This window comes from Monodelphis domestica, chromosome 2, assembly GCF_027887165.1.
Source record: "Monodelphis domestica isolate mMonDom1 chromosome 2, mMonDom1.pri, whole genome shotgun sequence".
NCBI lineage: Eukaryota > Metazoa > Chordata > Mammalia > Didelphimorphia > Didelphidae > Monodelphis > Monodelphis domestica.
Window position 1 is genome coordinate 145,051,459 of NC_077228.1, and position 16,430 is coordinate 145,067,888.

Below are 16,430 nucleotides of genomic sequence, written 5' to 3' on the forward strand. Positions count from 1 at the left end.
CTGACTCCTTTTTGGTCATTTGGTTATTTAAGTCCTTCCTTTAGCCTTATATGCCTCAGTCTGCATAATGTGACTTTTCAAATAAATTTTAGAGCCTACCTTTCATGGGTAATTAGGTTTTCTATTTTTTTATGGTAATTTGAGTTTTCTCTGTGGCTAGAATCAAAAGCCAATTTGGAAAGCAGTACTGAGGGAGTTAACTTGGCATAATGAGTGTAAGACAGAGCCTATTTTGACTCATTATGCATTTCTAATATCTATAGTATATAATATATATAGATATATTATACAACTTTAAGAATCTTTCTTTGCCTCCAGATTTGTATGCTTTCTCCCTTCTCAATTTTTCCTAAAGCTTTTTGTCTAAGATTTTCTTAATTCCTTTCTCTTCCTACTTTATATTTATTCAACTATGTACATATTATCCACCTACCTACCCAATATGAGATTCTGGAGTGCAGGAACAGTTTCATTTTGAACTTTGTCTCCCCAGTGCCTAATAAAGTATCTTGTACATGGTAGAGCCTTAATAAATATCTTAAATTGAATCAAATGTACACAAGGCAAATTTATTACAGGGTAAGAAATATAATGGTAAATTACTTTCTGTTAGCATAAAAGATATTTTCCAGTGGCACATAGTATTGATGTTATATTACTAGATATGAAAATAATATAGGAACCAGAGTTATATATTTTAGTATGCCAGAAAAGTAAGAAAATAGCACAAGATATCAGAAAATATCAAATATTCTGTGGAAACATATGTCTTAGAATCTTGGGACATAAAACATGAGTTTAGAAGTCTAATCTGCATTCAATAAGAGAAGGAAAGAGAAAATGTGCAATAATAGAAAGAACAGATAAGAAAGCAAAGGTCCAATGAGTTTACATAATTCTTACTGTGGATCTACCACCCATTTTGATTTTTTTAAACATTTACATAGTGCTTACATCTTACAATTATTATCATCTCATTCGATTCTTACAATAACCCCAAGAAATGTTATTATTATCCCCATTTTACAGATGAGGAAACAAACAGAGGTTAAAACAGAGGTCAAATATGAAGTCAGGTCTTTTTGATTCCAGGATCAGAATGCTATCCATTGCACACCTAACTTTCTCTAGGTTCACCAAGTGTTGTTTTTTTCCAGACAATTCGCTGCCTCCTGTTTCATCCTCTTTGACACCCTATGTAAAGTGAAGAGTTTAGATAAGGGGATTCAAATTAATTCATCAAGTATTTATTGACTAGGTGATATGGTGAAGGCTCCGGGTTAGGTTCTTGAGAAGCTCTGAGGTTCCTTCCTATGTTGGGGTTTCTCATTCTGTAATATTCATTCTTTTGCTATTACTAAAATATCTTCCTTTCACTGCTTACTAGCTGTGCTTGATGGAAAGCTTTGAGAATTTTGTAGCTTGTTTTGATTAATTGAATGATTTATCATAAGCATTGAACATTAAAGTAGAGATTTTTAATATTATGTCTTTGCCCTCCTAGGCGCAGAGGTGACATACATCGACATGAATGCCTACAACAAAGGTCGACTCCAGTCATCCTTCTGGATCGTTGATAAACAGCACATATACATTGGTAGTGCCAGCTTGGACTGGAGGTCACTAGGGCAGGTAACTTTTTCACATGATATCAGTCAAAGAATATACAATGTCCAAAAGCTACTCTTCACCTAGCCCTCTACCATGTCTTGGGAAACCAGACCATTTTCTCATTATTTTTGTATCTCAAGCGATGTGTTTGTGATGGCTGAAACTGTTCATTTCACGTGAAAACGATTTAGCCCTTCCGTAGCAGAATTATTGTAACAGAAATAAACCATTTCTCCAAACGTGCATCTCAGAAGCTGTGTACAGTTTGGAGCACAGCAGAGCAGGTTGGTGTATCATTTAAGTGAGTCAAATTCAGATTTTCAAAATGAGTTTAAGCATTTTATGGGAATGAAAAAAAAACACTAGTTTGTGATTCATGACTTTTATTCATTTTATTTTGCTGTTTACAATCATTCAATTCTAATAAATTTCAAAATGAATAAGCAGTTTTCTTTCCACTTTTTGACAATGAATGAGTTTTCTGAAGATGTTTATGGAATATCAGATAGTTTCAGTAAGCCTATGTATATTAGAGGTAAGTCACACTGAATTTAAAAAAATCATTGTCTTGTCATTCTACAGGGAGTCCTGAAAGTTTTACTTTAGTTTTTTTTTAGTTTATTTATTTAATAAATTAATTTAGAATATTTTTTATGGTTACATAATTACTTTAGTTTTAAACCTTACAAGATGAAAATTTCACTAAGAGACACCCTATACATGGTTTATCTGTAAAACCTGAAGCTTCCATTGCATAGGCATGCAAAGCTGACAACAATGGAAACTTCAGATCCTATTTTATATTTTAGTCACTGTGTTTAACAATTCATGACACTTAAAATAGTAAACAAATTTAAGGAGGCAGCATGATACCATGGAAAGAGCAGTGGTACTGGAGTCAGAGCCTGGGTTCAATTTGCATATACTACTTCTGTGACCTTGGACAAGTAACTTAACTTTCCTAATCCTTTTTTCTCTCAATCTATGACTCTATGATGAAAAGGAATTATATCTTGAGGTGTCCCTAAATTATCCTAAGGAAAAGAAAAATAAATAATGTCACATTAAGTAAATCTAAGGTTCTCTTATTAGACTATTTATTCCCCAATTCTCACCCTTTGCCTGCCTCCGTTGTATGCATAAATCTGTATGTGTTTCTGTTCTGGACTATAGAAGATATGAGTAGGTCAGGATTGTGTGGAAGAGACAGTTTGGTTTAATGGAGAGGACATTCGACCTGTGTTTGAATCCTATTATTATTATTAGGCAAGCTTCTTTTCAATAAAATAAGAAGATTAATAATGAACTTATTAACCCTTCCCAAGATTATATAAAGAGAATGTTTTATAAATATGTGTCATGCAGTATTCACTTTGGGGGTCTATGATTTTATTAGTTGATTATTCCTTTCACTGAAACCAACTTAGTAGAGATTTGATATAAATAAAAATTCATCACCAAAATTCTTGGGATCATCTAGACTTAGTCTTATATAATAACCATTAAAAAGCATAAGAAGAACTGACATTTATAGACTAATATAAGGTTGACAAATCACTTTATATATACTTAATGGATCATTGACTATAGTTAAAGCATTTCCAGTTTGGTCTCCCTAAAGGAGCATAGATGGCTTTGGATTCATGGATCATCTTCATGCCATGATGGAAAAATTAGAGTAATATATTAATAAACGGTAGGATGGAGCCAGGAGCATTGTTTTGTGAAAGGATCAAGGAATGGCAGCTGGTGGCTGTGGCTAGAGCACCAGGTCTGGAGTCCAAAAGAACTGAGTTCAAATGCAGTATCAGACACATCCCAGCTGAGCGACTCTGGGCAAGTTACTTAACTTCTAATAGTCTGACATAAGAATATATTAGAGAAGGAAATGACAAAACACTTCAGGATTTTTGCCAAGTAAACCCCGTGGACATCAGTGGTTCATGGGCCAAGAAGAGTCAGATATGACTGAATAACAAACCAAGAGTATCAACATGAACAATAGTCTAGGAAGGGTAAAGGGATCCTCATCAGTAAGGATTTTATAAATATATGGATTGATATTTATTGGTATCTTCATAAGTTATCTTGTGTACTTAATAATATCATCTGTGGGGTTTTGGTGTGCTTTTGTTTGGAGGGAAATTATTATTACTTTTATCTGAGCTATCATAAAACTTTCTCTGAGTGCTTCTATATCTGTGTCACCTCTAAAATAAATTTCCTTGAGATACTCGATATAACATAAATGAGGTTCATTCCTTTATCTTCTTAAGTGACATTTCCATTTTCATTGAAGACAGGGGTTAGGAAGCCAATGTGGTAGTTCTTGCCACTGATGATGAAAATTAATTGTTGTATAAATACAGACAAATTTATTATGTTTTCCATCCATTTGTAGTCTCTTCAGTTATATGTTAGCTTTCTTGATGTTTTATAACTCAACTGCATCTTATCCCAACTTTTCTATATATTTGTTTTTGTTTTCCCTGATTTTTTTCATATTATAAAGGAATTGTCTATAATCTTTTGCCATCTTATTTAATTTTTTCCCTTAGTAAGTTTCATTTTAAACTGATATTCCCTTTGGAAATTACATGATGATCAAATGTTTGTGGACTGAAGTGGTTCCTGGTCTCTTTTGGCTTTCATATTGTGACTATTTGATTTAACTCACCTTGTGCCACAATTGATGATCATATTGGTTGATATCTTTGCCTTTTTCCAGGTTCCAGTTTTCAGTATGAACAGCTTATTTGGCTGAGTCACTTGAATGTTGTTACATTTAGACCTTCAACATGACCACTTACTTGGGAATAAGCAAAGCAATAACAATATCATAGATGCTCACATATTTTAAATACAATAATACTAATTTTATCACAATCACATATTTTAAATACAATAATACTAATTTTATTATAATCTATTTATATACTCTGATCATACTTACCCAGCAATTTATATCAGAGTGGAAGCATCCACTGGCATAAACCTAACAGGAAAATCATGACTGAGCAAAATCCATGTGCTTATGGCAACTCATAACTCTGTAACTATAAACTTCATCATTCAGGCTTTGTAACTATCCATTAACGCTCCTTGATAAACACATCCATTGAGTTGAGCCTATGCTTCTAACAAGAAGTTTATTTGATACACATTATATTTAATGTATATGCATATATAAGATATATACATCTATACATATATAAGATTAACACCTTATTAAGCACATCTCAGCCAAGCCAGGTAACCTGCTGAGTGACTTCTCTGACTCTCTTCTTCTAACTCTTCCCCTGTTCAGCTGAATTTAACTCAAAAGACTAGTTAAGAGAGAGAGTTAATGTCTCTCTTTTACATGATTCTAAAAGAGTCCTTTAATCTCTCTTTTCTTTCTCTGTTCAGATTCTAGGTCCCATCTGCAATAATAATAATAATAAGTTCTAATTTATAGCCAAATTCTCATTTTCTATGTTAGATAAATTATATTTGCCCTTTTCCCCCCAGTAATTTACTTAAATTCTTCAGTTCTTTATATACACATCATTGAGGCAGTCTGTGTCCTCCATTCATTCTTGTATTTATTAGCTCTCATTTAAGAATTCAAACAAACAAACAAAAAACCCAAGCATTTGGTGTCTCAGGGCTCTAAGACAGATTAATTGTTTTCTTAAAACTCTAACCAGACTGATTTCCCAAACAAGTGAACTATCAAAAGATAATGTTTTTTTAAACAAATGATTTTCTTAGTAGTTATACCCTAGGCAAAGGAAATGTTAAAAATCACTTCCTAATACTACTTAATTAGGATGATCTGTTAATATTGCCTCAATCTTTCTTCTTTTACATACTGGAAGTTTTTCTGCATGGAAGAACTTGCCAAAGCTTATGATGTTCTGAGAGCCCAGCCTTTAATAACCCAGCATCAACTCCATAGCACAATGAGACATCCAGTGGCCTTGTACCCAGCAGGTGTTTATATATGGCAGCTCTGAATTTCTGAGACAAAGACTCATTCTGGTGAGTCTGAGACCATTTTAAAAGTGCTCCCTTCAAGTGGGATTAAAGTGAACTAATGTCTCCTACAAAGTATAGCTTTTCATCTGAGCCTCAGGGCTTCTCTTGTCAGATTTTCCCTGGTATGGTCATAGAGGAGTCATTTGCTTCCTTGTGCTCTCCAGATATTTTTTCTTCTAGGCACTGAGATTAGAGCTGCATAAATAGATAAGAATCAGCAGTATTTAAGCATATTGATTGTGTGTAAATGAGTGCAGATTAAGTGGTTTTAATCTTGAATACTGAATATAGTTTGATTTTTTGAACTTACAAAAACTTTCCCCCAATAAGGCCTATCTACAATGCTAATTTTCAGTAAATCCTTTTTCTGGGCAAAGATAAATCAGTCTACCTAATAGTTAACACTTACACAGGCTATAAGGTTTGAAAAATTTATTTAAATATCTCATTTTATCCTTACAACAAAGCTTGGAGTTAAGTACTGTTATTATTCCCATTTTTTAAATGAAGGACCTGGGTTTGACAGTGGTTAAAGGACATGATGGTGACTAGGGCATATTTGAACTCAGTTCTTCATGACTCCAAGATAATAACCACCACAAATTCCTGATTAATTATATTAGAAATAATACAGTGAATCAAAATTATCTTTCTCATATTCCTTTTAATGTTCTTGATTCTTTTCATATACTGACTCTTTTCCTTATTCTAGAGTACAGGGTATTCTAAACATTTAGTCTAAAATGGCATTAAAACTTATATAATACCTTCCTGATTTCAAAATAAAAAGTCCTTCAGTTGCCTAGAAGAAAAAATATCATAGTTGACATAGAAGTTTGTTTTTTCTCTAATAATAATCAGGAAAAGAATTATTTTTCCATAGTAAACATACCACATAAAATGGTTCTTAAAAAGAAAACCTCAAAGAGAATTGTTCTTTCTGATTAAGAACTTTAGTAATTTAGCCATCATGAAATCTTACTTATTCTGAATGATAGATAATTCTATTTTATCTTACTAAAGTCCAAAATATTTTCTGGTGAGTCAGAAACTAAAGGAAGAAAGTGCTATGGCTGAGTTTCATAACTCAGTAACAAACAAGTTCCCTTCATAATGAGTATTCAGTTCCTTATTGTTCATGTACTTAAAAGTCCAAAAGGAAGTGGTTGATAAACCTATTAATTGGGAGTTCTGGCAGCTGGTGCAAATTCAATTATGAGAGCTGTGGTCCAGTCCTGCTCAGTTGAGTATAGGATATTCATTATACTTGTGTAATGGGTGAGAGTAAGGAATAGTCCTGTACCCCTTGAGAAGAAGTAGAGAAGGAAGCAGAAAATGGGATACTGAGACACAAAAGGAGCAATGCCCTAATGCCATAATTGTGAATCTATGGCACAGGTGCCAAAAAGGGCATGCAGGGCTCTCTCTGAGGGCACACCTACAATCACCAGCCAAAGTTCTTTACTAGAACGCCAGAGGGACTGGGCTAATGGAGGCTGCAGAGAGGGATGGGGGGCACAACATTTGGTCTGGGGGATCGGGTAGGGGTGGGGTCTGGAACTCCATCTCTAAGAGATTCACCATCACTGCCCTAATGGTATAATCTCATTGGCTAATAATGCTTGTGAAGGAGGTGGAGGAAATTGAATGGCACATGAAAGAGGGACAGATGCTCATGATAGAAGGTGGACCCCAAGATAGTATAGCAACACTTAGAAGCCCTGGAAAGGAGGTAGAGGAAATAGGGTTGGAGAACTAAGGAGAGGGGTTTTAGTTGTGGTGTGGGAGAAGAGCAGGATTCTTGTGGCTCAGAACTTTTCAGGGTAAGCAGATGAACTTCAAACATTTGGATGATAACAAACAAGCAAATATATCATCCATTTTTCTCCTTCCCCTGTCTGTTTTCTAGTGTAAAGGTCTAGTCACCCTGTGCTAGTCAAAGATTTTGCTATTTGGTGAGCTAAAATATGAGGTTATGTTATTTAACTGTTTGTGGCATTTCATTTCATATAGATTTGAACCTGAGTTATGCCCTTTGAAGTATTTATTTGCTTCTGTTCTTTCCAGGGCAAGAAAATGGTCAGAGAAATAATTTACTAGATTCTTAGTCACATCCATTAAGTGTTTCATAAGAAATATCTAAATAATGTTATTATGGAGTTATAAAAATTCTAGTTGAATTAATATGTTATTTCTTTGCTATAGATATGGCTTAATAGAAGAATAAATAATGTTCATTTTCTCACCTGGAATAAATCCATTATTGGAAAACAGTTTGAAATGCTGAAATTCTCCCAAGCAGAGAAGACAAAAAATGATACACAATCATTTGATTGGGACTTTCCTTAAGAAGGATGACAGGAGTGTGATTCATTAGCTATAGAGAAGCAAAAGACGATTTAATAAAGTCAGTTATTCAATTTTAGTATGTTTTAATCATCAAAGTCTAAAGCTTCTTATAGATTTATTACTTTTGTTCCAGAATTTCTTTTTCTCTTTCTATTTGTGTGTCTGTGTGTGTGTCTATGTGTGTGTACACATAAGAGAGAGACAGAGACAGAGAGAGACAGAGTATATGTATTTCAAGTAAAGCATGTAAATTATAACAGATCTCCATCAACAATTCCTACCATCCCTGCCCCAATGTTCCTGAATTCTTATAATTAACTCATTTATTTAGAAGTGATTTCTTACTCGTAGTTTAAAAGATTTAAGATTAGAAGACATCTGAAAGAGATTTTAGATATCATCTAGTCCAACACCTCTTTTCAAATGTGGAAAGTCTCCAAGAGTTTAATTGGACCAAGGTCATCCAGTAAATAAGCAAGGAATTAAGAATTCAAATTCAGGTTCTCCCAATATTCTTTAGAGAGAAAATTTAGTTTGCTTAATTTCTAATAACTATTCTAATTTTGGCAGTTTGGGTTCAGGTTGATGTTAATCAAGACAGTTCCATAATCAATGCAATTAGTTTATAATATAGTGACCTTCTCTGGGATATGGAGCAGGAGGGAGGACATCGATGAATTCTTTGACCTGGACCATTGCGAAATAGATAATCCCTCAAAAAGCAAGTTAATGGCAATTATTTCCTTTTCCTTCTTGCCTTTTCTGAAAGACAGACTAAAAATTAACAAAGCTTCATTCAGATCACTATGTACACACACACATCCCCCCCCCCCCCGCCCCATCTCATCTCTAGTGATGGCAGCTTTGAAGTAGAGTCATATATGAAATCTGCTTACTCTTTCACCCATAGAGCTTGAAAAGAATACTTGTACCATCATTTTAGAAATCCAGGCTTCTAGAAAGACATCAGCAATCCCTAGGAAGCACCTCTTTAGTATCCCAAAGTTGAGAGTTCCAGAACTCATTGTACTAGAGAAAGGAAATGAGTGTCACAGCAGTACCAACCTCTTGAAGAAAAAAATGGATTTTAGAATCTTATCCCCTCAAGATTAGGGGAAAAAGATATAGCAGGGTTATTGAGTTCAACTTCTTGGTGAGAAGATGCATGATCCATAGGCTAGAAGAACTACAGTGAATAAACCAAAATATTGGGGAAGGAAAAGGCAAGGAATTTGGATTCTACTGTAAACATTAGTTATTTGAATAATGAAAAGGGCTTAACAGCACTATTTGTGTTACTACCACCCTTCCCCTCATGTAGCTTTTGGTGGCTACTTCAAAACTGTAATTTTGCTACAGTTATGATTTGGAATGTAAATACCTGATATGCATTATGTATTCTCATTACTACAAATTGAGAGGTTGAGAACCGCTGATCTAAGATGAAGGAAGTCATAGTATATAATGTAATTAGAAATAAATTCTACAGAGATACAAGTAGGTGAGCACAATAGTATGAGCTCAGTGCAGGAAGGACAGGTAAGAAGATGAAGTATCAAGTCCCCCCTATAACATTTGCTAGCTTGACAGCTGTGTGACCATAGACAAGTCTCTTAAGCTCTCTGAGCCTCAGTTTCCTCATCTGTAAAAAGAGACTAATAATACCTGTTTTGTGGATTGTTGGGAGAATCAAATGAAATAATATATGTAAGAGGTTTTGCAAACTTCAGTGTCATTAAAATGCCCATTATTACATAGACGTAAAAAGACTTTTTCTTACATTAAGTATTTGAGTTACCTCAAGCTCACCTGTTATGAGTATAAAAGAATAGGCTGTCAAAACCAGCCCCACACCTCATGCCTCCTTTGTGGTTGAAGAGCTCCTTTTAAAGTCACAAACACCGGGGGCCATTTGGGAAGAATGAGAACATCACCATCACATTTTTCCACATGGGCGTCTTATTTTATGAAGGCTCTTGGGGGCCTTGCAAGCACCATAGAGGAGATGAAAAAACGCATTGTTGATAAAACTAAACAAAAAATTCCAGCCAGTATGTGAGTGAGGAGAATAGAACAGCAGTATCCAAGCCACAGGACTATGTGGGTGTAAGCCTGTAAAAAGAACAAGGAAGAAAAGTTAAATTCTCCTGCTTTTTAAAAAGGTAGAGTTTGAAACTTTCCAAAAAGTATATCTAAAATGATGATTTTCTTGAATAATTTTGGGGGTTAAAAGAGAAGTCAATATGTTCATTGATCATCAAAATGTATGAAAATGTTTTCAAAGGAAATTTTCTCATAAGACAAGAACAAATTGAGAAGAGGCCAACTTAAATTTTGTTAATGAGTCATGTAATTTGAAACATAGAATTTTAGAGCTGCTCTGAATTTTGTAATTATCTAGTCTAGTTTTAAAGATGAAAATATTGAAGACCTGTTAGTGATTTGGTCACACAGCTCATTAAGTAAGAGCAAGATAGAATATGCCTTCTAACTCTTTCACAGAATCACTGAATCAGAAGGGACCTCAAAACCATATGATCTAGCCTACACCCAAACAGGAATCACCTATCTATCATTCTCAATGATCACCCAAATTCTTTTTTAAGACAAATATTAGAGATCTTCTAAGGGTGAATCTAGGGATTGAACTGGCCATTCTTAGAAGACAATTTGAAGTAATGCTTTGAATGTGACTAACATAGGAAGAGAGCAGGAGAGCAGAAATGGAGGACTAAAGGCAAATAGTTGCCATTACTTCATTAAGTATCTGAGTTACCTCAAACTCACCTGTGCTCTGGGTTATGAGTTTAAAAGAATAGGTTGTCAAAACCAGCCTCACCCCATCCCCTGACTTCCTTTGTGGTTGTGGAGCTCCTTTTAAAGTCTCAAATACCAGGGTCCATTTAGGAAGAAAGAACATCATCATCATATTTTTCCAAATTCTGCCAAATACCCCTCCAAATATCATTAAAATAATGCCTCAATCAGATTCAATTCTAGCCTCAGACACTTCTTAGGTGGATGACCCTGAGCAAATTGCCCAGCCTTACTGCTCTTCTGTCTAAGTTCTAAGATGGAAGGTAAAGGTTAAAAAACAGTAATGCCTCAAAATTATTTCTGAAATGGTTGAACCAACAAAGGAGAAGGTGAAACTATTTTCCAGCCCCAGACAAAATAGAAGGTCAGTCCAGAAGTTAGTCTCACTGGAAGGAGAATGGACTGCAATCTAGCAGAGGTTTTACCAACTCTGGCTATGTCCCAGCAAGCCAACAGTAGGCCTTGGGAGTAACTGAATAGGCAATGATGGCTCCAGAGCCCTCAGTTCATAGAATTATCAGGAGGACAGACAACTATTCAGGATATTACAAGAGACTGTTTGCTGGCACTGGGAGCAGGATTCTGTTGCATTGACTATAAGCAATTCTGGGTCACAGTCCCCAGGGATGAAGATACATTAGCAAGAGAAGAAACACTAGACACAGTTCCAGGATGGTAAAGACTGCTTGTAGATGCTAAAAGGCAAGAATACAGCCCAGGAGAGCAGTGAATATCTCTCCTTTGATCATACCACTTGGGAATCAATCAATATGCTTAAAAGTCAAAAATAAGCTGAGAAAATGGGCAAAAAAAAAGAAGAGAATCTGATCATAGAAAGTTACTATGGTGACAGGGAAGATAAGAACACAAACTCAGAAGAAGATAAAGTAATCAAAGCAACTTCATACAATGCCTAAAGGAAAAAAATGTAATTTTGTCTGAGGAACAAAATCATTCCTGGAAGAACTGAAAATAGATTTTAAAATAAAATAAGAGAAATAGAAGAAAAATTAGGAGGAGGGAATGAGTAATGCAAGAAAATCATGAAAAAAGTCAATAGGTTAGTAAAAAAGGCACAAAAATATCCTAAAGAAAATGATCTGTAAAAATAAACTAGGCCAAATGGTAAAAGAGGCATGAAGAACCCTGAAGAGAATAACTTTTTAAAAAATAGAATTGGCCAAATGGAAAAAGATGTACAAAAATTCAATGAAGAGAACTTCTTAAAAGTAGAATTTACAAGGAGCAGCTAGATATCTCAATGGAAAGACATCTAGGACCAGACACAGGAATTCCTGGGTTCAAATCTCTCCACTTCTTATTTGTGTAACCCTGGGTAAGTCATTGAACCTCAATTATTAGCTCTTCTGCCTTATAGCCAATACAAAGTATTAATTCTAAGACAGAAGTTAAAGGTTTTAAAATTTTGTGACTCCCTAAAACATCAAGAAATAATAAAAACAAATTTAAAGAAAGAAAAATAGAAAATAATGTGAAATATCTCATCAGAAAAACAGCTGACCTGGAAAATAGATCTAGGAGAGATAAATTGGGAATTATTGAACAACCTCAAAACCCTGATATAAAAAAGACCCTCAATATCACATTTCAAGAAATTATCAAGGAAATCTATCCCAACATCCTAGAAGCAGAGAGTTTATTAGAAAGTGAAAGAACTCACTAATAACCACCTAAAAGAAATCTCAAAACAAAAACTCCCAGGAATATTATAAGCAAATTTCAAAACTCCCTGGTCAAGAAGGAAATATTTCAAGCAGTCAAAATTTTTAAAAAACCATAGTGCCACTCTCAGGATGATACAAGATTTACCAACTTCTACATTATAAGATTAAAGGGCTTGAAATATATGCTATCGGGCAAAGGACCTAGAATTACAGCCCAGAGTGATTTACCCAGAAAAACTAAGTATTATCCATTAGGAGGAAATGAATATTTAATAAAATGGAGACTTTCAAACATTCATTATGGCATTTAGGAAGAATATAAAATTAAGAGATGAGAAAGAGTGATACACTTGGAGAAGTGGGGGAAGGGAGAAGTAGAATGGGGTAAATTAGCGCATAAAAGAGGAATGAAATAGATTTTTACAATGGAAGGGAAGATAATGAGGAAGCTAAGGTTAAACCTTACTCTCATTGGAATTGGCTTATATTGGGAATAAAATATACATTCAGGTGGGTATAGAAATCTATCTTACACTATAGGTATGTGGGAGTGGACAGGGATAAGAAGAGTGAGTCTTTTAGAAGAGAGAGCATATTGGGGGAATGAAGTGGTAAGAAGCAAAACACTTTTGGTAAAAGGAGAAAGAAAGATAAATGGGGAGGGGTAAGTAGGATGGAGTGAAATACATAGAAATCATAACTGTGGGTGTGAATGGAATTAACTTATCCAAACAGAAGCAGAGAGCAGAGTGTATTAAATGACAGATGCAAAGGAAAGTAAACAGAAGAGGAGAAATGTTGTACACAATAACAGCAATATTTTATGATGATCAAACATGAATAACTGACTTATTCTCAGCAATACAATGATCTAAGACAGTCTTGAAGGCTTATAGTGAAAAATGCTATCCACCTCCAGAGAAAGAACTGATGGAGTTTTAATGCAGATGAAAGTATAGTTTTAATTTTTTCCTTTGTTTTTCTTAAGGGCTTATTTGTTTATATTTTCTTTAATAGCATGAAAATATGGAAATGTGTTTTGCATGACTATGCATGTATAGTCTATATAAAATTGCTTGTTTTCTCAATGAAAGAGGAAGGGAATTTAGAACTTGAAATTTTAAAAAAGAAGCATAAAAGCTTTTTTACATGTAATTGGAAAAAAACATTAAAATAAATACATCTCATCATAAAAAGAGAATAAAATGTCCTTTGAACTAAAGATCAGGTCCTGGAAAGAAAGATGTATGTAAGAGCTACATTCTTTGCAACAGCAAAAAAACTGAAAACAAAGTAAATGCCCATTGGTTAGGAAATAGATAGACATGGTACAGTAATCAATAACTATAAAGAATAAAGAGCAGCATATGTAAGTTTATATGAACTTATACAAAGTGAAGGAATCTGAACCAGAATAATAAAAATGTGTTAAATAAAACAGAACACTGGATAGTTAAAATGATCAATTTTGACCACGGAGAAGAGATGAGAAAATGTGCCTTCCTCCCTTTTTTTTTGCAAGAATATGGAATATAACTGTAGAATATTGCATGGACTTTCAGAATAAATTTAGCTTTTTGTTATTTTTCTGAACTGCTTTTAAAAATCTTTATTATAAATCTTTTTATAGGGGACATCTTATTTGATCTAGGAGAGGAGCATATCTTCAGAATTAAGTGGTATAAAATGTTATTAATAAAAAATTTAAATATAAAATCTGCCATTGTATACTTGGTTAATTCATGTCAATGAAGTCTCTGACAATGGTTACATTTTAATATGGGGAGTTTTCTCAGTTGCCCTGACTTCTAACTCCTAATTCTGGATATATTATAAGGTTGGGGTTGTTTCTCATTTGTCTTGGCTTTTAAATCCCAATTCTGGTACATGATACCCTCAATATAAAACTGGCTCCCCTTTGAAAAAGAATAAATTCCTAATGAAGCAGCAACTGTTTATCCCATAGCTGCAAGTAAGTCAAAGTCTAGAGTGTAAGGGATCCCCTGATAAAGTTCTCCCTCCTTCTAGTCCTTTCATACAATCTTCCTCTCTGTTGGTCCTAGTGGGGATGGAAATAATATATTACTTTTGTCTTTTCTCCCTATCCCCTTGTCCTGTATATTCTGGTTTCTTGTATCCAGGAAGATATCAACCTTTCCCTTACTAAGAGAAAAGAGGAAAATGACACAGCATACACACTATTTCTTTTTTTAACCCTTACCTTACATAGTTGAAGGATGGGAAGGGAGAAATGAATGTCAACTGGTTATTGTTTCATAGTAATATCTTGCAATTGTATAATAAATATTTTGCAGTTTGTGAAATGATGCTTATAAAAATCCTATAAAATATGTAAAGAAAATATTGTTATTCCCATGTTACAGATGAGGAAATTAAATAATGAATTGCCAAGATCACATAGCCAAGAAAGCAATACCTTCTATGATGTCTTACACTCATCCTAGAATTCAACTAACACATCTCTCCTTGTTTATAGGACTTTGAGAATATGTTTTCACTCCTAAAAAAACAGCACTTTTGGATAATAACAACAATAACAACAATAATATTCCTCTAAAAACCCAACTTTCTGTCTATGTTATATGGATGGAAAAAAACATAAAGTAAGAGAATGTCAGTAAAAGGGATATATACTTAGGACTTTATATCCCCTGAGACAGTTATAATTGTTGTGAAGGCTTGTTGAGAGTCCTGAAATATTGGCCAATTGGGCTCTCATGATGTCAGTGATTCAGTTAGTATCCCAACTAACATGTTATAAATACCTGTAGAAATCTAAGAAATATAAATACCATTAGGTTTTTATGCTGGCCCTACTTGAAATCACCAAAATTATCTGAAAGAAATCATCTATCCTTTGTATTCTGCTACCACAAGAAGGCAAGTTATATTAGAACAAATCAGAAAAACCAATACCCAACCCTCTAGAAATGCTTCACTGCATATGGTACTGACTCTAAAATAGGAAAACCATAAGCATACATAGTATAGAGGGAAGACATGAATATTTTCATTATTACATTATATCAAAATTGGAATCAGACCTTACAGATTATAGACAAGGGCACAATACTAGTTTCTGTTAGTGATATCTTCTGCTCCAAGTCACATAACACATTGCCTACCAGTTCAGGACAATCATTTTTTTAAATCATCCTTAAACCCAGATTAGATAAAATAAGAGATTTTAGGTGCTCTTATAATCGAAGGGAAAAGATGAAGGTCCTCAGGTCATTGGAAATATTGTTGGTAGTAAGCTAACTCTAGAAAGTATACATAATTACAAAATAGATGATAAAAACTATATTTCAAATTGTTTTGAAAAGGAAACGAGCATTCTTAGACTGGAATTTAGAAAAAAACTCAATTAGTTCGACAGCATGAATCTCACTTAGCAGACCATGAATACTAAAACAAGAATTTTTTTTCAAGCTGCTATCTACTATTGACATCATGATTAAATGCATTTGTCTGCAGTATTTGAAAGCAAGTTCAAAAGCATTTCAGGGCATACAGACATTATATGCAACAGTCATTGCCAAAGTAAGAATCATATAGAGGGAAGTAAAGTTATTAAGGAATATTCTCCAAAGGAAAGATACTTTTAAAATCACCATGGAAAAAATATGTTGAATCTATAAGAGATCTATAGGAAAGCATTAAAAGATTTCATCAATATCTAGCTAATAAATGCAGAATGAAGATTAATGTCATATTGGCCAATTAAAGACAATTAGAAACAAATACACAAAAAAGAATATGGAAAACAAAAACATGTAAGAAATTCTAGGTTTAATCAATCAGCAATTAAAAGCAAAAATCGAAAGGTTAAAGTAATATTAGGAACAGAGAATAGCAGAAAGAACAAAGTAAACTCGTTAGTCAATAAAAACTTAATTAAAAATATTTAATTAAAGAAATTATAGT

General features: G+C 33.9%; 1 protein-coding gene across 3 annotated transcripts in view; it reads left to right on the forward strand.

Moving 5' to 3' along the window:
* Positions 1-16,430, forward strand: part of PLD5 (phospholipase D family member 5) — a 456,336-nt gene that overhangs the window by 319,439 nt on the left and 120,467 nt on the right. For all 3 annotated transcript variants that reach the window (XM_001377837.3, XM_007481550.3, XM_007481551.2), the window contains one exon: positions 1,505-1,632. In XM_001377837.3, the coding sequence (XP_001377874.1) occupies positions 1,505-1,632 (128 nt within the window). The remainder of the gene's footprint in view (positions 1-1,504; positions 1,633-16,430) is intronic.